This window comes from Cololabis saira, chromosome 24 (genome assembly GCF_033807715.1).
Source record: "Cololabis saira isolate AMF1-May2022 chromosome 24, fColSai1.1, whole genome shotgun sequence".
In the NCBI taxonomy this organism is placed as follows: Eukaryota; Metazoa; Chordata; class Actinopteri; order Beloniformes; family Belonidae; genus Cololabis; species Cololabis saira.
Window position 1 is genome coordinate 18,418,774 of NC_084610.1, and position 23,544 is coordinate 18,442,317.

Genomic DNA, 23,544 nt, shown 5'->3' on the forward strand with positions numbered 1-23,544 from the left:
TCACTTCTGGTAACCAGCTCAGTTGAAATCTGCACACGTGTCTCCTTCTGTTACGGCACTGAAGAACATCCCGAAAGGTGTTTTTGCAGAGCTTTGTGATGAGCCGTCAGGGTGACCTTTCTTTTTTTTTATTTATTTTTTTTTTATCTGCACATATTAATGGTTAATACCAAGTTTGGTAAAAACCTAAAGCATATATGTGCATTTTAATATATAATCTAATCTACTGTATAATGCTTTTTTCTATATATATTTTTTTATATATAATTGATATAGAAATAGAGAGGGTGACCTTTCAGATATATACAGAAGAGTATTAGGGCCATGCAATAGAAAATATATTTTAGAGGGGAAGATTTTTTTTATTGTGCACTTGCACTCGAAATGTCGATTTCACAATTTCTGAAATTTCGAGAAAAAAGTCGAAATTTCATGAATAAAGTCGAAATTTCGCCTTTTTTCTCAACATTTCAACTTTATTCACAAAATTTTGACTTTCTTCTCAACAAAACCCTCAGCCCGACTCGACTCACCTCGGTTTTGCGCTTTTCCACTAGGGCTCTAACGTGCCGAGTAGATACTTTCTACTCTGCAGAGGTTCTAAGCGGCTGAGTTGGGCTGAGTCGGCTGTATCTGACGTCATCACACTACAGGCCACCGATTGGTCGGGGGGTTGGAGTCAGACGTCTGAGTCAGGAGGCGGAAATCAGCAAAAGAGCGACTCTGACGGCGGCTTCTTGTTCATTTTATTGGACCAGCAACGGCAGCAAAAGTCTGTTTGGTGATCCAACTCTGAGGTGCAGATGTTCATAAACCTGGTGGCTGAGGAGAGAATTAAAAAGGGATCTAGACGGGCGATAAGGAACAACCAGATCTACCAGGAGCTCTGTCACTTCATAGCTGCTCGCGGCTCCCAACGGACTTTTCAGCAGCGCCAAGACAAACAAACAAAAAAAAAAGCGTTGCCGCTTGAAGCTTCTCTCACTTTCATTTTTTAACTTGGTATAGAACACAAGCCACAGACCCAGCAGCACATATATCATCTCCTCCAGGTTCTACATCTTTAGTGTTGTCTTCTTCGTTTAGATACACAATCAAATACGTCACAGCAGCTTCGCTCCAACCTCCTACTTCTGCTCCAGGTGCTGAATTGTTATGGAAAAGAAACTTGGCCGAGTTGAGTCAAGCCGAGCTGAGATGAGTAGAGCCGAGTAGGTTCTAGTGGAAAAGTGCCATAAGCAAGCGCTTTCAGAAGCTCGGGATCAGACCTGCACAATGTTCAGAAACAATCTTTGAACTTAAGAAGAGATTCAGTTCAGACACATTTGTTTGACACCTGGAAACACTTTCTCTCACTCTCCAGCCTCATGCAGATCATCTACTCCTGATCATGTCTTCATCAACATATGTTTTAATTATTATTGTTTGAATTGTGAGAGTGACAACAGATCGCCGCAGTGCCAGAGTCGTCACCTGCTGACTGGGGTTGACAGCGAATGCAGCTTTGGTCTGAAAACATCCAAGACCCCCTCAGCATACTGTGATTTGGCTCATTCTGCATATGCACTTGGTACCACACTGCGCCGTCCTCCTGCCGAGCCATCTGTGTAGCAACAGATTACCAGGTAGCCCTGTTAATCCAGGCGGGCCGCGCTGCTTCGCTGAGGAAATGAAGCCGGGTGGAAAATGTTTAAATCAATAAGTCTCACATTTCCTCCCAGGCTTAAGGCTTGACCTTGACATGGCAGGCAAGTACAAGGATGTACGAGCAACGGAGCAGGCTTATCAGGCTGTTATATATAGGATTTCCTCCTGTTTGGCTCCAGAATCTTGTTTATCTGGATGATCGACAGTTGTGTTTATCAACTCACTTTTCACCTTGCAAAAGTTAGAATTTCTTCACCTACTGAACATAAAACATGTCAACAAGAGGCCAGAGAAGAACAAACCATGTTGCTGTTCCGGTTTATCCATGCCTCTATGTTTTATTGTGCTGGAGAATGCAGAATCATGCTGCCCCCCCCCCCCACCCCCCCCTAAAAAAAATATATATTTCTAAAGATGCACAGTTATAACAGCGATATAGCTGATGTTTGTGTTAAGTGTGAGAAGGAAAAAGGTACTTTTTTCCATTGTACAGTACTTGGCAATGTACCAAGAAGTGAAACAATGTATTCAAAATATTTTACAGATTCAAGTTCCCTTAATTCCACAGCTCTTTATATTAGGTTTACATCTAGATAATTTGAAGCTTAAAAAGAATCAATGAATATTTGTAGACTTGAGTGTGTTAAAGGCAAAAAGAGTAATAGCTGTCTCATGGAAAAACACCAGAAGACCAAGTATAAGCAGGTGGTTGTTTGAGCTATCCATAACTCTCCCTTTAGAGAGAATTACCTACACCATAAAACACCAACAACATCATTTTCATAAAATCTGGGACCCTTTCATTTACTACAGTATGTATTAACAACAGATTTGTCAAGTGTGATGGAAGAATCTGGGGGCGTTTGAACAGTGGCACTTTGCAGTAAATAATATTGAAGAAAAAAATCCTTTTCTTTTTTACACAAGGTAATAAAATGGACTAAAGCCTGATTTAAGGTTCTGCGTTAAACCAACGCAGAGCCTACGCCGTTGCCGTGACTCCGTCGTGAATCCTTCGGACTTCTCCGTTACTCCATTTTGCTGCGGAGCAATATCCCCCCAGAGCGCTAGTTGATACTTTGTTTAGCTTCCGGTTTTTCCGGTCACAGTGAATCAAAAAGATAAGGACAACTATTGTGCAAAAAACCCAAACAAAACCCCCCCAAAATAAATCACACACACACGAAGAAAAGAGCGCTGAAAGTTCACTACTGCTTCACGAACCGGAACCGGAAATGTGTTGCTACCAAGCGAACCAATCACAGCCCTCTCGACGCGTAGTTAAATTTTTTGGGAGATGCACGTCAGGCTACGGCGTAGACTACGGAGAGACTCCTGCGTAGCCGCGTACCCTACGGCGTAGGCTCTGTGTTGATTTAACGCAGAACCATAATTCAGCCTTAAGGCATTATCCTGATCCCCAACCAAGATTTGGAACGATTTGGAGGGTGGGGGGTTGACGTGTTTGTTCAATGTATGTAACTGTGTTACTTGATACAGGGCAGCTGACAGTCCTGCCGGGGCCCGGGACAAAATAATCTAAGATGGGCCCCCCTGCGCACGGATCTCTCCTTCTCCCTCTTCCTCTCCTTCTCCCTCTGCTCTTTAGGTTTTTATACAAGCTAATGGACGTTAACATTAGAGCTAGCCAGTTAGGTTAAGTTACAAGGTTGGTAAACGTTGGCTGGGCTGTTTCTTACCTTGCTCTACGCTGACTTTATTAATTCCAGCTTCACCGTCACCCCCTTTTTAAAATATTTGTGTAGAGAATCTCTGAGGCCTCTATTTTCTTCTTCTCTTCTTCTCTTTTCTCTTCTTTTCTGAGCACCGGACTTGTGCTGACCGGATATTTTGACCATTCTAATGGTTGAATTAAATGATAACATCAAATTTTGATCAGCGGCCAAACCCTTTTTGTGTTGGGGGTTCTTCACCACAAGGACAATTAGGAAGAAAACAAATAACAAGCTTTTATGTAACTCAAATACTACATATTTTTATCCACAAATAGGCATATTTTGAAACATTTTGAAAAATGATTCCATGATTTAATGAGAATTAAATTTTTTTTATTTATTTATTTATTTATTTTTTTCAGTTCTGGGCCCCCCCCCTACCCTGGGCCCGGGACAACAGACCCGTTTGTCCCCCCCTATCGGCGGCCGTGACTTGATACTTCTTCGTTATTTTGTGAAAACAATAAAAAAAAAAAAAAGATGCACAGTTGGCATCCAGTGCATCCCATTAGAATGCTTAACTGTGTTTAGCTCTGCATGTCCTTGTAAACATTCAGGTCAAAGATGCTCTGAGTAAAGTTGTTTTAATACCTATCAAAGGTGCTTTCTCATTACACCGCAGCATGTAAACCAGCTCCATCGCCTGCTTATTAGATTTACCTGGACGGAGAACATTCTGGTGATATTGCTGCTGGCAGGCTGTGTGTGACTGACTATGTTTACATGCAGTCAATAACCCCTTTATAACCGGAATATTAGCAATACCCCGGTTGCACACGGCCATGTAAACACCAATAACCCCTTTGAATAACCGGAATTTGCTCATATTCCGGTTTTTAAAAACCCGAAAATGACCCAGGGTTACTCCTTTTGTAAACCGAATATTTGGTCATGTATAGTCTAACGGGATATCCCCATCAAAAGGAACAGGAATTTGTTTTCTGCGCATGTTCTTTTCACCAGGAATCTTGGTCTTTTGAGTAGGCCTGTGTTGAAAAAATTGATTTTCCAATTCAAAATCGATTCTCATATTAATTCCTAAAAATCGATTCCTACTGTACGTCTAAAGATCAATTTTTTTTTCATCATTACATTTTGGCCCTGTGAACTTTAATCCCAGTAGTCACGTCATTTAATTCACACATGCGCGTGGGGTGAAACTATCAAACAATAAATATGTACGAAACGCGAAACGCAAGACCAGGAGGAGACTAATCACTTCATAAATGTAATGAAGGATATGAACATTTTGGTATTTGTAGATGGTAGAAAGTATCGGGATAGTGAGATTTACAAAAGGGTGAGCGAAGCAGGATTTTTAAGAACGCCAGACCAGATCAAGTACCGCTGGATGGCGCTAAAAAAGGCGAACTACAGGGCCAAGAAACAAAACGGTACAAAACTGTTCATTATCTGCCGTGCTGCTGTTATTGTTGTTGTTTTGGATTTGGATACAGGAAGAAGATGCGGAAATGACGAGAATTGCGCCATGACGTTCTCCGTGCGTCGCTGGTTTGATCCAGATATCCCAAATGATTACAATTACCATGTATACAAGGATAACCGTGTTTGTTCACGCATGGAAACAGATTATTCCCAATGTTTCAGTAACCGGAATATTGACCTTAACCCGAATTTTGACTGCATGTAAACGTAGTCCCTGACTGTTTGTGTGTGTGAGTCAGTGTTGAGTGTGCAGAGCTGAGTGAACCTGATTAGTGTTGTGTGCACATGCCTGTGTGGATGGTAGTCCGTCTCCGTGCCAGCTTGCTGCTGAGAGAAGTAAACGTAGTTGTGTTTGCGCGAGTATTTCCATGCATGTATGTGCATGCGTGGGAGTGTGTTTGGCTTCGAGGCAGGAGATGCAGACAGGCAAAAAGAAATTAGCATTGGCAGCTGCAGTGTCGGGGATCTGTTTGATGTGTCCACTTAGAAGACGTCAGCTGGTCTTCCTGCAGAGGGCCTGGGCAGATATCTTATTTCTTAGAAAGAAAGACATGAACAGATAAAGAGGAGGTCCAGGGGGGCTGGAGAGAAGACCGAGGGCAGAAATAGCAACAGGATAACAATCCAGTGCGTTCATTCATGGAAGGATTCTTACGACCAGAACCGATATAGAAGTTGTTGTTTCTGTGTGAATGGAGATATAAGATTCAGATAATAATACTCTATGATTATTTTTTCTCTTCGATTGCACAACCTATGATTTTCACTAAATCTGAAGGATCTCATCACAAGCAGTATGAAGGATCTTGCAACAGCTACTTTTCACACTTGTTTTAATGTAAATTCTTAATCTTGTGTTTTAACATAGCACACATTTTTATTTATCTTGTTGAGTGTTGAGTATTTTATTTATTTATTTATTTTATTGAGTGAGTTGGTGGTTGTAAACGTTCTCACTCGGGTGTAGATGACCCAAGCTAAACGTTCAGCTAAACCTTTGTCCAGTTTCAATAAGAAATTAAAGCTGCAAGCAGCGATGAACGGGCCCTCGCACTCACGGCCACCGCCCCCCATAAGCATATCAGAAATGACACCACCCACGACTCTCTATGTCAAACCATTCAAAAGATATAGCAGAAAAAAGGGACAACCAATCAGAAGAAGGGGCGGGGCTAATTCAGGCTAAAGAAGCTCAAGGACCCAATACAGAATCTGATGATACCACCCACGACTCTCTATGTCAAACCATTCAAAAGTTATAGCAGAAAATCGGGACAACCAATCCGAAGAAGGGGCGGGGCTAATGTGCACCAATTATGGTTAAGGACTCAATACCGAGTCCCATGACACCACCCACGACTCTTTATGTCAAACCATTCAAAAGTTATGGCAGAGAAAAGTATTCTAGGGGGCGCTGTTGAGCCGTTAGGCCACGCCCATTAATGCAAACCATGAAATATCAAATTTATCCCCAAGCCTGGCTTGCATGCAAAATTTGTTGACTTTTGGAGAACTATCAAATATGGACCAATCAGATGAAGGGGGGCACGCTTTTTGGCGTCTAGCGTTGCCACGGTAACACTTTTGAAAGAGAAAAGTAATGCACGTAGTCGCAAGATGAAGACGCACATTTTGATGTATAACACACCTGGGTGCACGTTACAGTTCGGGCCGTATTAATTGCCGAAAGAATGGCATAAATTGCATCAAAATTACACAATTAATTCAAAATGGCCGACTTCCTGTTCGGTTTCGGCCATGGCGCCAAGAGACTTTTCTTTAAGTTGCGACATGATACAGGTGTGTACCGATTTTCGTGCATGTACGTCAAACCGTATTGTGGGGCTTGAGGCACAAAGTTTTCCGGGGGGCGCTGTTGAGCCGTTAGGCCACGCCCATTAATACAAACCATGAAATATCAAATTTATCGCCAGGCCTGGCTTGCATGCAAAATTTGGTGACTTTTGGGGAACTATCAAATATGGACCAATCAGATGAAGGGGGGGTGCGCTTTTTGGCGTCTAGTGTCGCCACGGTAACACTTTTGAAAGAGAAAAGTAATGCGTGTAGTCGCAGGATGGAGACGCACATTTTGATGTATAACACACCTGGGTGCACGTTACGGTTCGGGCCGTATTAATTCTCGAAGGAATGGCTCATATTGCTCCAAAATTACGCGATTAATTCAGAATGTTCAAAATGGCCGACTTCCTGTTCGTTTCGGCCATGGCGCCAAGAGACTTTTCTTTAAGTAAAGACATGATAAAGAAGTGTACCGATTTTCGTTCATGTACGTCAAACCGTATTATGGGGCTTGAGGCGCAAAGTTTTTTCTGTCTGAACCAACCAGATGAAGGGTGGGCGCGCTTTTAGGCGTCTAGCGTCGCCACGGTAACACTTTTGAAAGAGAAAAGTAATGCGTGTTGTCGCAGGATGGAGACGCACGTTTTGATGTATAACACACCTGGGTGCACGTTACGGTTCGGGCCGTATTAACTGCCGAAGGAATGGCATAAATTGCGCCAAAGTGACACGATTAATTCAAAATGGCTGACTTCCTGTTTGGTTTCGGCCATGTCGCCAAGAGACTTTTCTTTAAGTTGTGTACTGATACAGGTGTGTAGCGATTTCCGTGCATGTACGTCAAACCGTATCGTGGGGCTTGAGCCACAAAGTTTTCAAGGGGGCGCTGTTGAGCCATTTTGCCACGCCCATTAATGTAAACCATTAAATATCAAATTTTTCGCCAGGCCTGACTTGCATGCAAAATTTGGTGACTTTTTGGGCACGTTTAGGGGGGCAAAAAGGCCCTCCTTGTCAGAAGAAAGAAAGAAAAAAGAAAAAAGAAAGAAAAATTCCTACAGATACAATAGGGCCTTCGCACTGAAGGTGCTCGGGCCCTAATGATGACAGAGGCGTGGAGTGGCGTTTCATCAATTATATTGAAGCTTGAACGTTTAAATGTGTGGTAAAAACTGCAACAGAACAATACAGAATTAAATTAGAAGATGAACCAATGCTAATGGCTAGCTAACAGATCGTTTTTAAGCTAACATCAAAACAATACACCAAAAAACACCATTAGCAAGAAAATGGTCGGCAAGATACAAAAATAATTATCTGATATATCAAACTTAACTTACAGCATTGCTTGTACACAACTGAAATGGTGAGAAGAAGATCTGGCCGGAACCAAACCGGAAGTAAAGTCGCGCCAAAACATCGCGGTTCTTAAATCATCTCAAAACAATAAAATATTTATTTATACTGTAAATACGTTGTTTCTTAACTTATTATTGACCCCTTTACCATATATAACATGGACACAGGGCAACACAGTTACAGGGCAACACAGTGGTGTTTTTAATTGTTGCACTTTTAATGTTTCTATGGCTGCTGTCTTGGCCAGGCTTCCCTTGAAAAAGAGGTCATTGTATCTCAACGGGACCGACCTGGTTAGATAAAGGTTAAATAAAAATAAAAATAAAATGATTTGCTAATGAATGGATTTACATACATTTACACAACTGACACAGTGTTTATATCATGAATTCACTCAGTATACAGCAGCACTTTGAAGCCCTGCAACAGATGGGCGGAGTTCAGCGCCCAGGGACACTGTGACACCTGTCAGCGCCGGGAGCCGATCTGCCGACCTGCCGACCTTACGCCGGGACAACCTGCCCCCCCGCTGATCCATGGCTGCTCCTTAAAGCTACAAAAACATGTGTTGTGCAAAACAAAAGGGGGTGCTGGTTCAGTTATTAGAGAGGTATTAATAATTGTCTTACGATAGTTATTAATAAATAATAAAGAAGATGACTTATCAAAATGAATAATCAAAATGAATCAATCAAAACTGGCACTACCTGACTTAATCAGGAAATAATAACTAAACAGCAAAATCAGGCTCAAAGTAGCTGTTATTCCATACGTGCCAGCCTGTTCCCAGAATTTATTTACACAAGTGTTAAAAGATAATGGAACAACACTTGAGATAAATTCTGATGGCTAAACTACACATAAACAACAACTAACTAAACATTAAACACAAACTTCAGATCATAACCAGAAATCATGATCATAATTATATTATATATATTTAATTTTAAATGTACTGAGACCTAAATATCTTAAAGTATTCATATTCTCTTCATGTCATATTATACGGAAGAGTATAAAAGAAATAAATAACTTAGGCCTTTCAATATTCAATTAAAGTGCAAAAAAAAAAAAAAATTGCAGTGACCCCTCTTGGAGCATTTTCTCGAAATAAAAGTTAATTTATTTCAGGAGCGCTTTGTTAACGCAGGTGAAAAATAAAACTAATATTTTAGAGGAGGAAGATTTTTTTTTCATTATGCACTTGTGAATGAAATGAAAATATTTTTTTTATTTTTTTTTCTCCTGCCTGGCCCTAATACTCTTCCGTGTAATATGACATGAAGAGAATATGAATACTTTTAGATATTTAGGTCTTAGTACATTTAAAATTAAATATATATAATATAATTATGATCATGATTTCTGGTTATGATCTGAAGTTTGTGTTTAATGTTTAGTTAGTTGTTGTTTATGTGTAGTTTAGCCATCAGAATTTATCTCAAGTGTTGTTCCATTATCTTTTAACACTTCTGGAAACAGGCTGGCACGTATGGTTCCGTAGTTTCCTCTCCCCTCCACTATGCTCCAACTTCCAGTTACAGGGCAGCAGGACGGCTTCCCTTTTGTGAATGATAATCCTGGACTCTTAATCAGCCTTTTCTGGCATCGTTGTTTAAACATACCGTTTCTGTCGTAGCTGCTGTGCTGACATCAGAGAAGCACAAAGCTCATCATTTATATGCATTACTCCACAATATGAAGCCTGCGTTTCCCCTCAGTATCGGTGCATCTATAAAACAGACAAGTCCAGTCATTATGGGTTGTAGAAAATAATACTTTGCTCTTACAGATAATAAATGCAGATTGATTCCAAGGGGTTTATTTTTAGGGTATATGCATGCATTAAAGAGCACACACACACTCTGATATTACTCTACGAAGGCGGGGTTACCATCTATAGAGAAGTTAAAATGAGAAGATAAAAAGTAAATCCAAATATGTTGTATAAGACGTTGTTGCAACAACTAGGTTAGTCAAAAATAACATGAAGTAAATCTTGACAGTATGCTATACGTTGAAGCTCCAGGGCTGTTACAGCAGAAAATATCCTGAAAAGATTTTTTTATTTTTGTTTAGAAGCATTAGTAAGTTCCCAGAGAGTGCTAAGTTGGCCCGACACTACTGGCACATAGTTTCTATCATCTGGTAGAGGGAGAGTATTTAGAAAAGGGAAGTCTGTTACAAAGATATTGTTGGGGGATTGGATCAGTCAAAGTTAAAAATCTTTAAGAAAAAAACCCATTATCCGGTTACTGTGATGTCACTGACCTAATTCAGAGTCAAGCCGGCTGCTGTTAACGGGGCTGTAAAGACATAAGACTTTTATACCACAACTTTGTAATTTTCAGAACATTTTCTCAGCTATTCATTTTTTTAAAGAGCCTCACTAAGTCTCTATTATACAATTGTAACTTCACATAGAAAGTGATATGGTCTTTCCTAGGGCTGGGGATGGATTCAAATGTCAAGAATGGATCTGATTCTTAAAGGTATTGTGACATCATTTTTAACATGCTTTTAACACTATTAAAAGTCTTGGGCAACATCCCTCAAATGTGTCTAAAAGAGTGTAACAAGAAAAACTTCACTCTAGTAATCTTTTCCTGGCTTTTTATTACAGTGTTTTTTTGCGCCGTGAAAAATGCTTCCTTTCCCCCTTTCCTGTCAATCATTGCTCCGCTCCTCCTCCAAACCTCCTCCTCCTCCAGCCATACGCTCACAGCGGCGTCGGGAGCGACAGGTGAAGCATGCACGGAAAAGCAGGAGGGCGAACCACAGCAAACAATCATAAAAATAAAGGCATGCAAGCAGCACTGTCCCCTTATCTTAAGTCCAGTCAGTGGCTGCGGGTCTTCTTAGCAGTTTTCCTCCGGTGATTAGAACAAAAGAGGCGTGTTAAGCCTCATTTATGGTTCCGCGTTAAATCGACGCAGAGCCTACGCCGTAGGGTTCAGCGTATGGTGCGCGTCGCCGCGTAACCCTACGCCGTAGGCTCTGCGTCGATTTAACGCGGAACCATAAATCAGCCTTTATGGTGCGCTGGAGAGGAGCGGAGGCAGGGAGCTGGGTGGAGGGGGCGGTGATTTAGCGGATCGTTACGTAACGACCCGCCACCAAACCACATGCGCCGTTTTTGCATAGTTATGCAGAAAATCCCAGAAAGCACACAATACACTGAATGTTAAAAGTTTGTTGTTTTTTGGGTGTAATTGATGTCAAGACACCCAACAAAACACAAAAAATCAAGAAAAATTTGTTTTTCATGTCACAATCCCTTTAAGATTCAGAATCGATTATCACGATTTGATTCGATCCGATTCGGGTTACTGTTATTAAAACAGTTTTTTGAGCTGCTGCATGAATTATATGCTGTGTAGTTATGCTAGTATAATATTGAGATTCAACAGCAAGCATTGACAGCTAATGATGCTGTAAGGACCAATCACCTCCCAGAATGGTGATATAACTGCTTTCAGAAACATTTTGGGTCAGAATTATCAAACAGATCCAGGGCAGCAAACAGAGGCCGTATGAAATCGCTTTTTATTTTTCCCACATTCCGTTTTTATTTTTTCCATTTTCTGTGTATTTCGGTTTTTCATTTTTGAAAGTTTGGTTTTTAGCATTTTATGCAAATGTAACCCCAAGACAGTATATAAAGTAATGCAATATAGACAATTTATACAGTTATAACTGAAAACTTTAAGGTTTTCATACCTTTAAACATATTTCAAGATTCAAGAGATTCAAGATTCTCTTTATTGTCATTGCAACAAGTGCAACGAAAGGAAGGGTGCAAGCTTTCAGTACTACAAAAAACAGTGCAATATTAACAATAAATATATAAAACAAAATATATATAATATATAAAAAAAGATATATATATAAAAACAACTTTAAAGGCAAAAACATGGTACCAGTTATTCTCGTGTCCAACAAAACATTCCTTTTTTGGGCATAAACAAAAAAAATACCAAAAGTTGTAATGTAATGATAAAAAAAATGGACATACGAATCGATTTTTAGGAATTAATATGAGAATCGATTTAGAATCGGGAAATCGATTTTTTTCAACACAGGCCTAGTCTTTCCACAGACCAGCTCCGTGATCTCGGCCGCTCACTCGTTCTTTATGAGACTCGGAGGTGGCTCTTTCAACGACTCACTTAGGCTTCAGCCGCACGCCTCCTTATCACACAACAAGCTGTACAACAAGTGCACTAAACTGATGCAACACTGTGTCGGCATTTGTGAATGATGTCCTTAAGTACCATGCTTTCTCAAAACGATGTTTTTGGAAATGTGTGAATAATGTGCTTGGTTTGTGAGCGCCAACGCAGCTTTGAAAGAATCTCATCTGCATCTGTGTGGAACAGCATATCGAGCGTGTGCCCTTAGACCTTAAAATTCAACAGTGAATCATGAAGAAAGCCTCTGGTACGAGTCTATCTCCATGTATGCTGCACTTTCAGCAGTTTTTTTCTATAAGATTGTACACTGATGGTTGCTCTAAGCACAGAACCAACTCCTGTTTTAATGAGCAGACTGATTAGCTGAGTTCTTCTTTAGGTGAGGACGGTGAAGAGGAACAGATGTTTAATATTGATGGGTCTCCTCCTGTTTTTCTGGGTTTTGGTTGTCCTAGATCCTTGCTGGGTCAGCATGTCGGATTAGAGATAGACAACAGAAAATATATGGCTGAAAGTGTGACATGTTTAAGGGTTCTTTCAGACCTGTGGCCTGTTTGTTTTGTTCAGATTCAGGGGCTAAATCAATACATTTGTTTCGTTTTTTGTTTGTGACATTTGTGTTCACAAGGCAACCGTCTGTAGTGGTTCAAAGCTGTTAACAAATGCCATGCACGAACCGACTGTTCTCTCATTGGTCAGAAATGAACGCGGAAGGAGTTTCCTCTTCCGTACCCCGGGAAAAACAACAATGGTTATAGCAACCTTTCACATAGAGGGTGCAAAGCGGCGACCGCTGCCGGCGATCCCATTCATTGTGTATGTGCTGCCGCAGCGCAAGAGCGGACCGCTCTGCTGCCGAGCTCGGCGGCGCTCGAGAGGGCACCTGCCGCAGGGTTTGCGCCGCGCCTGCCTACCAGAATTGAAATTTTTTTTTATTTCTCCGTGCCGCGCTGTGACGACATCTCGGGAAGTCCAATAGGAGAGAAGGGAGAAGAGAGAAAGTTGTGTCCAGTAGGAGAGAAGGAGGTGGAGGCTCAGCGCCGACTCTGCGCCCTACCCGGCGGTGGGCGCGGCGCAAACTGCGTCTCTTTTTTATGTGAAAGCAGCTTATGAGTGAGTTGTGTCGGTTGCTGTGTGGATTATATTCTCACTGCAAACGAACCGCTCCAGGTCTGGAATGGAAGCGAGCCGAGACCACCTCTGCTAGGAGATCTCGGCTCGCTTGTTTTGTCCCACATCCGAGCGTGATTGCTGTGTTCACATATACCAAACGAACTGATCTTTAGGGGGAAACGCTCCCTGTTTCAGAACAACTGCTCCAAACAGGACATCGGCTCCTATAACGTACAAAACACCTCCCTTTTTCAGTATAAATATGACTGGATTGATGACAACAGTGTGCATTTCTCTCCTACCTATGTGGTTTGAGAAAAGTGTGCTGGAAAACATTGTGCATGATAGAATAAAAGCTTGTATTAACTTTGATTCTGTTCCCTCGTTTTCTTTTGGTGCACCAGACAAACAAACACGAGGATCTTTCATTGTAAACACGCCGCTGCATGCCTGTCTTCACAGCTGTCACGCGTGTTTAGAGGAAGAAATAACTCATTTGTTGGAGGTTATGAGCTGACAGATGAACAAACACTCATTCCAACCTGCGTTTGGAAGTCAGTGACAAATAAAAGTAATAATTTCACTTTTTTTCTGGAGCTCGTGCTTGTTTCCATGGAGATAGACATGATAAATTTGATTTGCAAACAAAGTGGCTCGAATAATAGGATGCTCAGCACCATCAAAGCAGCCCTTTGTGTTTGGAAGATTAAACGGAGCCATTTTTATTTTTAGAAAAGCAAAATGTGCCGAGATGAGGGACTCAACTCTACAAAACGACTTGTAAATCACTGCGGCAGCGTTTTAACTGTCACTGCTTGGCGAGGACAAGAGATCGTCTAAGTATCACTCCCAAAAACCTCCGAGGCGTTGTTTGTTCTTTCTAAATTTGCAGTTGTCCACCAATAATCTCCAGACTGTTCCTGAAAACAAAGATGGCAAAGAAACACCTCCACATCGGCCTCAGGCTTCTTTCCGGTACTGTCATTAAAGGGAGAAGAGCTGTGATATCACCTGTCCCTCCTCCCACCTTCGCCTGGAAATAATGGCAGGATCCACTTATGGTGGCACTGATGTACTATCGGGAGCAGCAAACTGCTTGGCCCAGCAGAATCCCGGCTCCCCGGACCTTAAATCACACGCCGGCTCGGTGACAGTCTTAGTTTGTGATTCTCCACAACCGGAATGTCACACTGACTATGTTTACATGCAGTCAAAATTCAGGTCAATATTCCGGATACTGAAATAATCTGTTTGCATGCGTGAGCAAACAGGGTTATCCCTGTATACATGGTAATTGTAATCACTTGGGATATCTGGATCAAACCAGCGACGCACAGAGAACGTCATTTCCCGCAATTCCCGTCATTTCCGCTTCTTCTTCCTGTATCCAAATCCAAAACAACAACAATAACACCAGCACGGCGGATAATGAACAGGGGCCTCATTTATAAAGCTTGCTTGCGCACAAAACAGGGCTTGAAAGATGCGCAAGCCACCTTCTACGCAAAGGTTGGGATTTAAAACTAACAGAAAAATCTGCGTATCTCTACGGCAACCCTGACCATCCCGTAGTCTTAAGATATGGGAAACTGGCGACGCAGACGGTGAAGTGGTGAAATGAAGCCAAATTCATGTCATACTCTTAATAATGTCATCACATATCACAACATATATCGGACTTATAATATAATAGCGCTGATCGTGTCCCTCTGTGTGTGAAGCGTCAGTCAGGACTCTGGTGCTGCTGCAGCCGCGGTGCAGGACACGCCGGGAACCTCCTCGTCACCCATCGCTTCCAACCGTAGAGTGACTGAGGACTGAACAAATGAGGGGCTCCGTAGAGCCCCTAAACGCTCTATGGAGCCCCTAAAGGGACACTGATTTTTTTATATATATATAATGGGTTTTACGCGCGCGTGAAACCTTTAGGTGCGGGTGTAAGCCTAAATTATGGTTCTGCGTTAAAGCGCCGCAGAGCCTACGCCGTAAGGTACGCGGAGACGCGCACCTACGCCGTAGGCTCTGCGTTGGTGTAACGCGGAACCATAAATCAGCCTTGAGCAGCACTGAGGGGAGACGGGAGGGGAGGAAGGGGAGCGGGGCTGCCGGGCCGTTCTAGCATCGCCTTCGCACAATGTCTTTATGATTTGTAATTACAGGCTGAGCCTACCGCTAGTTTTTAAACTGTAAAAAGTGGGGGGGGAAAAAACATGATTTCGAAACGACGGGGGGACATGTCCCCCCTGTTGCGCCGGGGCACTCACAGCGTTTAGCGCAGCAACGGCGTGCTGCCACTCACTCGCTTTATTTTATACTATTTATATACTTTTTCTACTTTTACTGTGACCACCAAATAATGTGGTTTTCCTGGCTTCCACCTCATCCACAACATCTCCCTCTCAGTCTCCGTGAAATTCAGTGGCTCGACACGTCTCATTCATCCTGACGCGCAGCACAAACAGGCTGGGGGAAGCCGCTGCGCATGCTCAGCAGGCTCATTTATATGCAAATACTACTTTGCATTGCCCATATATGGTAAAAAGTGGGCGTGTAGAGGGCGGGATATGAGGCGAATTCACCTGCACAATCTTCCAGCTGGACTGTGATTTATAAAGCGAACATTGCGTGCAAGTGCGCGTGCACGCGGTTTTATAAATCCGGATTTTTTTTGGCGCCCGCCATTTTTGGCTTTTGGCTTTACGTGCACTTTTAGTGTGGATCCTACGCACTCTTTTATAAATGAGGCCCCAGCCCAGTAGAAGTCGCCTTTTTCAGCGTCTTCCAGCGGTGCTTCATCTGGTCTGGCGTTCGTACAAATGCTGCTTCGCGCAACATTTATCGCTCACCTTTTTGTAAATCTCGCTATCCTGGTACTTTCTACCGTCTACAAATGCCAAAATGTTCATATCTTTCATTACATTTATGAAGTGATTAGTCTCCTCCTCACTCCAAAAGTGTGGCGTGGTCTTTTGTTTCTACTTCCTGGACTCAAAAGTAGGGCTGGGTATCGATTCAAATGTCAAGATTCGATTTTATTCCGATTCTTAAGATTCAGAATCGATTATCAGGATTTGTTTCGATCCGATCCGATATTGATGTGGGTTAGTGTTGTTAAAAATGTTTTTTGAGCTGTTGCCTGAATTATATGACTGTAAAATAACTAGTGAAATAATAATTTGAAATAAGATTTTGAATCGGAAAATCGATTTTTTTCAACACAGGCAAAAGACCAAGATTCCTTGAGGACAGAACATGCGCAGAAAACAAATTCCTGTTCCTTTTGATGGGGAAATCCCGTTAGGCGTTTACATGACCAAATATTCGGGTTAGAACAGGAGTAACCCAGGGGTCATATTTGGGTTTTTAAAAACCGGAATATGAGCAAATTCCGGTTATTCAAAGGGGTTATTGGTGTTTACATGGCCGTGCACAACCGGGTTATTGCTAATATTCCGGTTAGAAAAGGGTCATTGACTGCCTGTAAACGTACTCAATGTGAGAAAATGACTGAATGTTATAATTGCGTGGTTCTTTAATGCGACTTTACCTGCGTTTGGGCCTTTTCCTGCATACAGTACACGGCAGCGTTTGCAGTTGACGACTGTATTTGGAGGGAAGCAGTTGAGTGTGTTCGTGCAGCAGTTCGTCTGCGCTCCCCCAAGAAAAGCAATGCTGTGGGCTGGGAGCCTACTGGGTGCGCTATAAATAGCTCTGTGGTGACAGCAGGACTTAGAGCTGGAAGTGAGCGGGAGCGTCTTCCAGAGATGTCCATGTTTATTAAGATATATTTTTTTGTTTTAACTGGACTTACCATTTTCTATAAAAGTAACCCTGGCCAATAACTCCTGTGCAATTAATCAAATACAGCCGTTTTAGTGTTGCCTTGTCATCAAAAACAGAGTCAAGATGATTATCTAGAATGTGAAACGTCAATTTTGTGTTTTGTCTTACTTATTTTTGTCTTTTTATGTATTGTTTGTTTCAACGGAGTAATGCTGATGTCTTATATTTAAGCTGATCATAAGAAAAAAAGGGTAGGCACTATAGGCTACGGCTTCAGCCTACACATTTTCGGCAAAGGAAATGTTTTTTTTTATTACCTTTTCATCTTATTTTGTAAAAAGTGTGTACAAGCCAAAATAAAGATTTATAACTAAATCTACAGGACTGTCTCAGAAATTTTGAATATTGTGATAAAGTTCTTTATTTTCTGTAATGCAATTAAAAAAACAAAAATGTCATACATTCTGGATTCATTACAAATCAACTGAAATATTGCAAGCCTTTTATTATTTTAATATTGCTGATTATGGTTTACAGTTTAAGATTAAGATTCCCAGAATATTCTAATTTTTTGAGATAGGATATTTGAGTTTTCTTAAGCTGTAAACCATGATCAGCAATATTAAAATAATAAAAGGTTTGCAATATTTCAGTTGATTTGTAATGAATCCAGAATGTATGACATTTTTGTTTTTGTACTTGCATTACAGAAAATCACAATATTCTAATTTTCTGAGACAGTCCTGTATATCTATTTAAGGAAACAAATGTGTCACTTTCTGCCTTTTTTTAAGAAAAACTTTTTTGCAGAAGCAACACCATCCATCATACATTTCCAGGGAGCGTTCGTTATTATTCATGTGACATTTTGACATCTTGCTGTCCATGGGGATGTAACATGCAAGCAGTGCGATAATTCCTTAATTTGAACTTGAAGCACACGGCTAGAGTATTTGCACCGTCCTGGGCTTTAAAAGGCAGACTCAGGGCATGTCAGAACGTATGAAATCATTAAGCTCCAAAGACTTTTGTCTCAGCGGACCTCTTGACTTTTTCACCTTCATCTCTCTGCTGGGTCTTTGTGCACAAAGCTTTATCAGGGATGGGATATTGAATGTTAAAGAGCGTTAATAGGAAACCTTCAGGGTCAGATTGTACTTTCGGGCTTGAATGAGTTATTTCTGTTTATTTAGTTTTCCAGTAAATTGTGACATTATATTGCAAATCAGATTCACCATTCAGGCTGTGGCACATTCATGCGGCTCGTGTTCCTATTTGTCAAGATTTGCATTTGGTAACTTTGATTTAATCTGTTGGTCAGGTTCAAACTTCCTGTGCACCACCCATATCATCCCAGTGAAGAACGAGGAGGGCGTGGTCATGATGTTCATTCTGAACTTTGATTATGTCCTGGACGAAGGCAGCAGCGACTCCCTGGAGAGGCTCAACCACACGTCGCCCTCCAAAGCCGACCAACGTGAGTAAAACAGGAGGCCGCCGGAGGAGATTGATTCCAGATAGTAAATGTCACATTTGGTGAGAGCTTGCAACATTGTATTAACTCAATACCATCTGCACGCAGGATGTCAGTCACCAAATACAGAGTTTATCTTTTGTGTGTGGAACTTCATCTCATTTGTCAATATACATCCTTTTTTTGCGTTTCAGGCAGTGTTGTTCATGAACGAGTTCAAATGAACGCGTTCATTGAAAATTTCTGTGAGAACGTTGAACTGAACGTAGGGCTGGGCGATATGGACCAAAAGTCATATCTCGATATTTTCTAGCTGAATGGCGATACTCGATATATATCGATATTTTTTCTGTGCCATAATTGGGGTTTCCCCCAAAGCATTATAGCATAGCATCTCTATTAGCTTAATTTTTTCTGAGGCAAACCCTTAAAAAAACAGTCAGTTTTAATACAAAGCCTCGTGCCAAATGTCACACAGGTTCCTTTATTAACAGAGCTCTGCACAATATCAAAATGTATAAAACAAATGAAATAAAAATAAACTGCCTGCATATATAGAATAAAAATGCTTCTTGAATAAAATAAAACAAATATCCCTTTCCTGCATAACAATTAAATTAAAATACACTGTGCAATTAATACAATGTAGACAGTAACAGGCAGACTTTTCCACTGAGGTTGACAGTTGTGCAAATAACAAAACATTTGTGCAAATCTCAAATAAAAAATTAGAGTCAATTTGTCACAAAATAAGCTATATCAAAATCATAAAAAAAAAAATATATATATATATATATATTTTTTTTTTAATCGATATAAACTATATTGTCTCATACCATATCGCGTTTGAAAATATATCGATATATATTAAAATCTCGATATATCACCTAGCCCTAACTGAACGCAACATATTTGCAAATAAAGAACTTGAACGTGAATTTGTTCATTCTGCAGATCACGGACTGGAATTTGAACTGATCAGATTATGTGAGTTTCAGCTTCACTGTTTACTGTAGGTCCAATTATTACAGAATACATTTCAGCAGCGGGCGGCACATTTAAAATACTTGATGAGACGACGACTTCACACTACATTACCCACAATGCAGTACACACACTAGCATAACAGCGGGCACCAGCTCCATGGCAACGGCGGCCCGAGCCCGGTGCAGTCTTTACGAATGACAGGTGAAGAGAGAGACGTTGCAGACGCAGTGTCAGCGAGCCGTCAGATGATGATCCGCTTATCATTATCTGCAGGAATTTTATACATTGTTTCCCTGGGAGTCCGATGGTAAAAATCTAACCTTTCTGTGCAAATGATGTGCCCCTGCACTGAGAAAACAAGTCCGAGCGTCTGCCTCGTCAACTTCAAATCTGAAACTTCATGTGGAGTTAAAGCATCGTCCAGTGTGAGAAAATATCTGCAAGTCCTTGACAATCAAAAAAAGTTATCAGGAAAGAGCAAGAAGACCCAACAGCCCCAAACCACCCCAGTCCCACTGCTGCACCTTCAGGGGGTTGATTTCTCAGCAACAGGTAGACAAACTGATAATGGAGTACAATGTTGGAGATTTGCAGCCTCTGAGTATACATGATTGTATACAGTGAACAGTTTTAGGATAGGGGGGCGTTTCATTCAAACTTCTCACCTAAAAATATTGAAATGAACTGAATTTGAAATAGTTCAAAGTGAAAATGGTGAACTATGAACGTGACCTGTTCATTTTTAAACTATGTGAACTGAACTTGGAACTAGTTCATGAGAAGTAGGAACTTGCACAACACTGGTTTCAGGCATGAAGCACATGCCAAAAAAAGTTGTGACACTAAAGCATTTATGACTGTAATGCTGTCCTTCCTTCTCCCGACACCTAAAAGGTATTTGGCAGTGAGGGTATCAAGCAGTGAAGCATTTCCACTGTTATCTTGTCTCATTCCTGCAAACACATCTCAAGGTGTGCAACAGCACAGGCCAGTTCTAGACCTGTGCACATGTCTGTAATGTGTGCAGAAAGTGCTTCACATGAAATAATACCGTACTTTTTTTCTTGCACATTCTCAGCCCTTTATCAACAATTTTGGAATGTCTTAACGGTTGAAATTGAAATTGATTCTTTTTCTGTTTTAAAGAAGAAGAAGCGCAAAGTATTTTTTAATATTATTATTTTTATCTAAAAACGAATCGCCAACTCTTGGTCAGTACTGGATGTCCCCAGGCTCTTCAGCTCTTCACTTCCGGCCGATTGGGACCATGATGCCCACCCTAGATCGATCTTGGCCGATGATAACACTGACCATTGCGACGTGGTTTATTTTACGGCTGTTATCCCAGACTGAAAACAACATGTTTAAAAATGAACTGAGATACAGTAATCCCTGGTTTTTCACGGGGGTTTCGTTCCAAAAAGAACCCATGATAGGTGAAATCCGCGAAGTAGCAACCTTTTTTTTTTACAATTATTATACAAGGCTTCAAATTGCAGAGATCAGTCCCGCCCCACTGTGACCCGAGTAATTGGATTTGGACGGGAGAAAATGAAAAAGGATTATGAAAAAAAATACTAAAATACAGTAGGACAAATTGTAACTGCAGCGTATTTCACTGCTCTTCTGACTGCTGCTGCATCCTGACTCGCTCTGTAGCGTCTTTTTCTCCTAAAGCCTGCGGTGCAGGTGTGTTTTTTCCAGAGAAGAACGTAGTTATAGGTAGTTGTTGTCGCTCTTTTTTCTTCTGGGCAAAAAGATTCTTATAAACCGACATGCCAACATCGATTATATTTGAGAACTGTAATGAACGATTCATCAAAGGCTCCCGTTCCTGAGCTGCTGCTGAAGCTCATTGGCCGTTCTCAGTATTGTTGCTAAGCGACCAACGTTATTGACACAGGAAGTGAAGAAGCAGGGAGACTGTTTAGCCAATCAGAATGCAGAACACGATGCACAATGCAAATCCGTGAAGCAGCGAGACGTGAAAGGGATTACTGTAACTGGAAAATGGAACATTGAAATATGCTGTGTATTGCCCACTGTAGCTATGTGAATTAGTTACATTATTGATGCTATCATTGATACTGTACCTTACTTTTATTTTCATCTTGCCTCTGCAGCCCAGTATAAAATTTTTAGCAACCTGCAGTCTTCATTTGTTTAGACTTGCAGTTAGATTCACGAGTGCAGCTGCAGGAGCTCTTTCCTTGACAGCTCCTTTGGCATGTTGACACCAGCCTTTAGCAGACACTGATGCGTTTCTTTGGTATTATCTCAAAGGCCTGACCCAATTATAGCTCCTAGCCTGCTTGCGCGGCCTGATGAAGTATACTTGAACAGCGCTTGATGGTGTAATAACAATGCGTTCCCCGGAGGTGCACTTCAACACAATCTGGATGCCTCCTCCCTCTTGAAGTCTATATCTTTTGCCATTTACTGTCTGTGACATATAAAGTGATGGTATGGAGGACCAGGGGTCACCTTTATGACTGTACTTGAACAGGAGCCCTAACAAGCTGCACTGTCTCGTGGGGCGCATTCAGAGCATATGTGGCGTATGCACTAACATTTACCGTTTTCTGGTTGTGAGTATTGAGCATGTTGCTGGTGTGTATTAGTCACTGGGTCAATGCAGCTCTGTGGATGCTGGAATAAAAAGATTGAAAAAGTAACAGAGAGGCTAAAGTCTTCAAAGTCTATATACATATATATATATATATGTATATATATATATATATATATATATATATATATATATATATATATATATATATATATATATATATATATATATATATATATATATTAGTGTCTTTCGAGTGTGTTTTATGAGAGCACATTAAAATACAGTTACAAATTTACAGTATACATCAGTGCGCATAGAGTACAGGTCATAGTGCACTTTTTTGTTTTCTTAGAACATAGTAAATGAAGAAACTGATATAAAACGTGGAATGCAAAATACAAAGGAAGAAAAATAGCTAAGAATAACAATAGATAAATTTAAGCTGCAAGCAGCGATGAACGTTCCGCCACCCTTGTGCACGTTCAGGCTGCAATGGAAGCTTGTATGTAGAGTTGTCCCGATCCGATCACGTGATCGGAAATCGGGGCCGGTCACGTGATTGCAGACTCGATCCGGACTCGGACGTTATGAGCCGATCAGGAATCGGATATATATATATCAGGGTTTCCGTTGTCCGGTAATTGCCGGACTTTGTCCGGTAAAATATGCTGAAGTCCGGTATTTTATAATCTCTCCGGTCAAAATGTCCGGTGAAAATACTCACTGGCGCCGACATCCACGTGTGCGTTGATTTATGGTTCCGCGTCGCACCGACGCAGAGTCTACAGCGTAGGGTTCGCGGCGACGCGCACCCTACGCCAGAAACACAGAGGCTTTGCGTAGATGGTGGCTTCCGCAACTTTCAGGCGCTTTTTCTGCGCAAGCAGGCTTTATAGATGAGGCCCCAGGACTGAAGCGGAGCTGCGGCGCCGACATTATGGTTCCGCGTCGCGGAAGGCTCTGCGTTGGTGTGACGCGGGACCATAAATCAACGCACACGTGGAGTAGTGGGCTCGGAGCGGCAGCCATACACCGCATGCGCGCAGAGCACGCCTGTTTGTTTTGAAGCTGAAGCAGCCCTATGCTAAAAAAAAAAAAAAAAAAGAAAAGAAAATTTTTTTATACTGACTTAAGAATGTTCAAGCTGCCTACCTCCTATGTGCTCAGTTTACAGTACACATGTTAAAATATAATAAAAGGGTCATCCTGCATAATTTTCTTTTCTCTTTTTTATTGTTTTATAAAAGTATCGGATCGGGACTCGGTATCGGCAAGTCCTCAAAATCAAAGGACTCGGACTCGGACTCGGGGGCAAAAAAACCTGATCGGGACATCCCTACTTGTATGACTTGCATGTAGATTCTTCAGGCCTGGACATTTAGCAGATGACACCACCCACAACTCTCTATATCAAACCATTCAAAAGTTATGGCC

General features: G+C 41.4%; 1 protein-coding gene across 1 annotated transcript in view; it reads left to right on the plus strand.

The window, feature by feature from the left end:
* kcnh7 (potassium channel, voltage gated eag related subfamily H, member 7) overlaps positions 1 to 23,544 on the plus strand; it is a 183,947-nt gene that overhangs the window by 33,503 nt on the left and 126,900 nt on the right. The window contains exon 3 of the mRNA XM_061715371.1: positions 18,402 to 18,557. Within this exon, the coding sequence (XP_061571355.1) occupies positions 18,402 to 18,557 (156 nt within the window). The remainder of the gene's footprint in view (positions 1 to 18,401; positions 18,558 to 23,544) is intronic.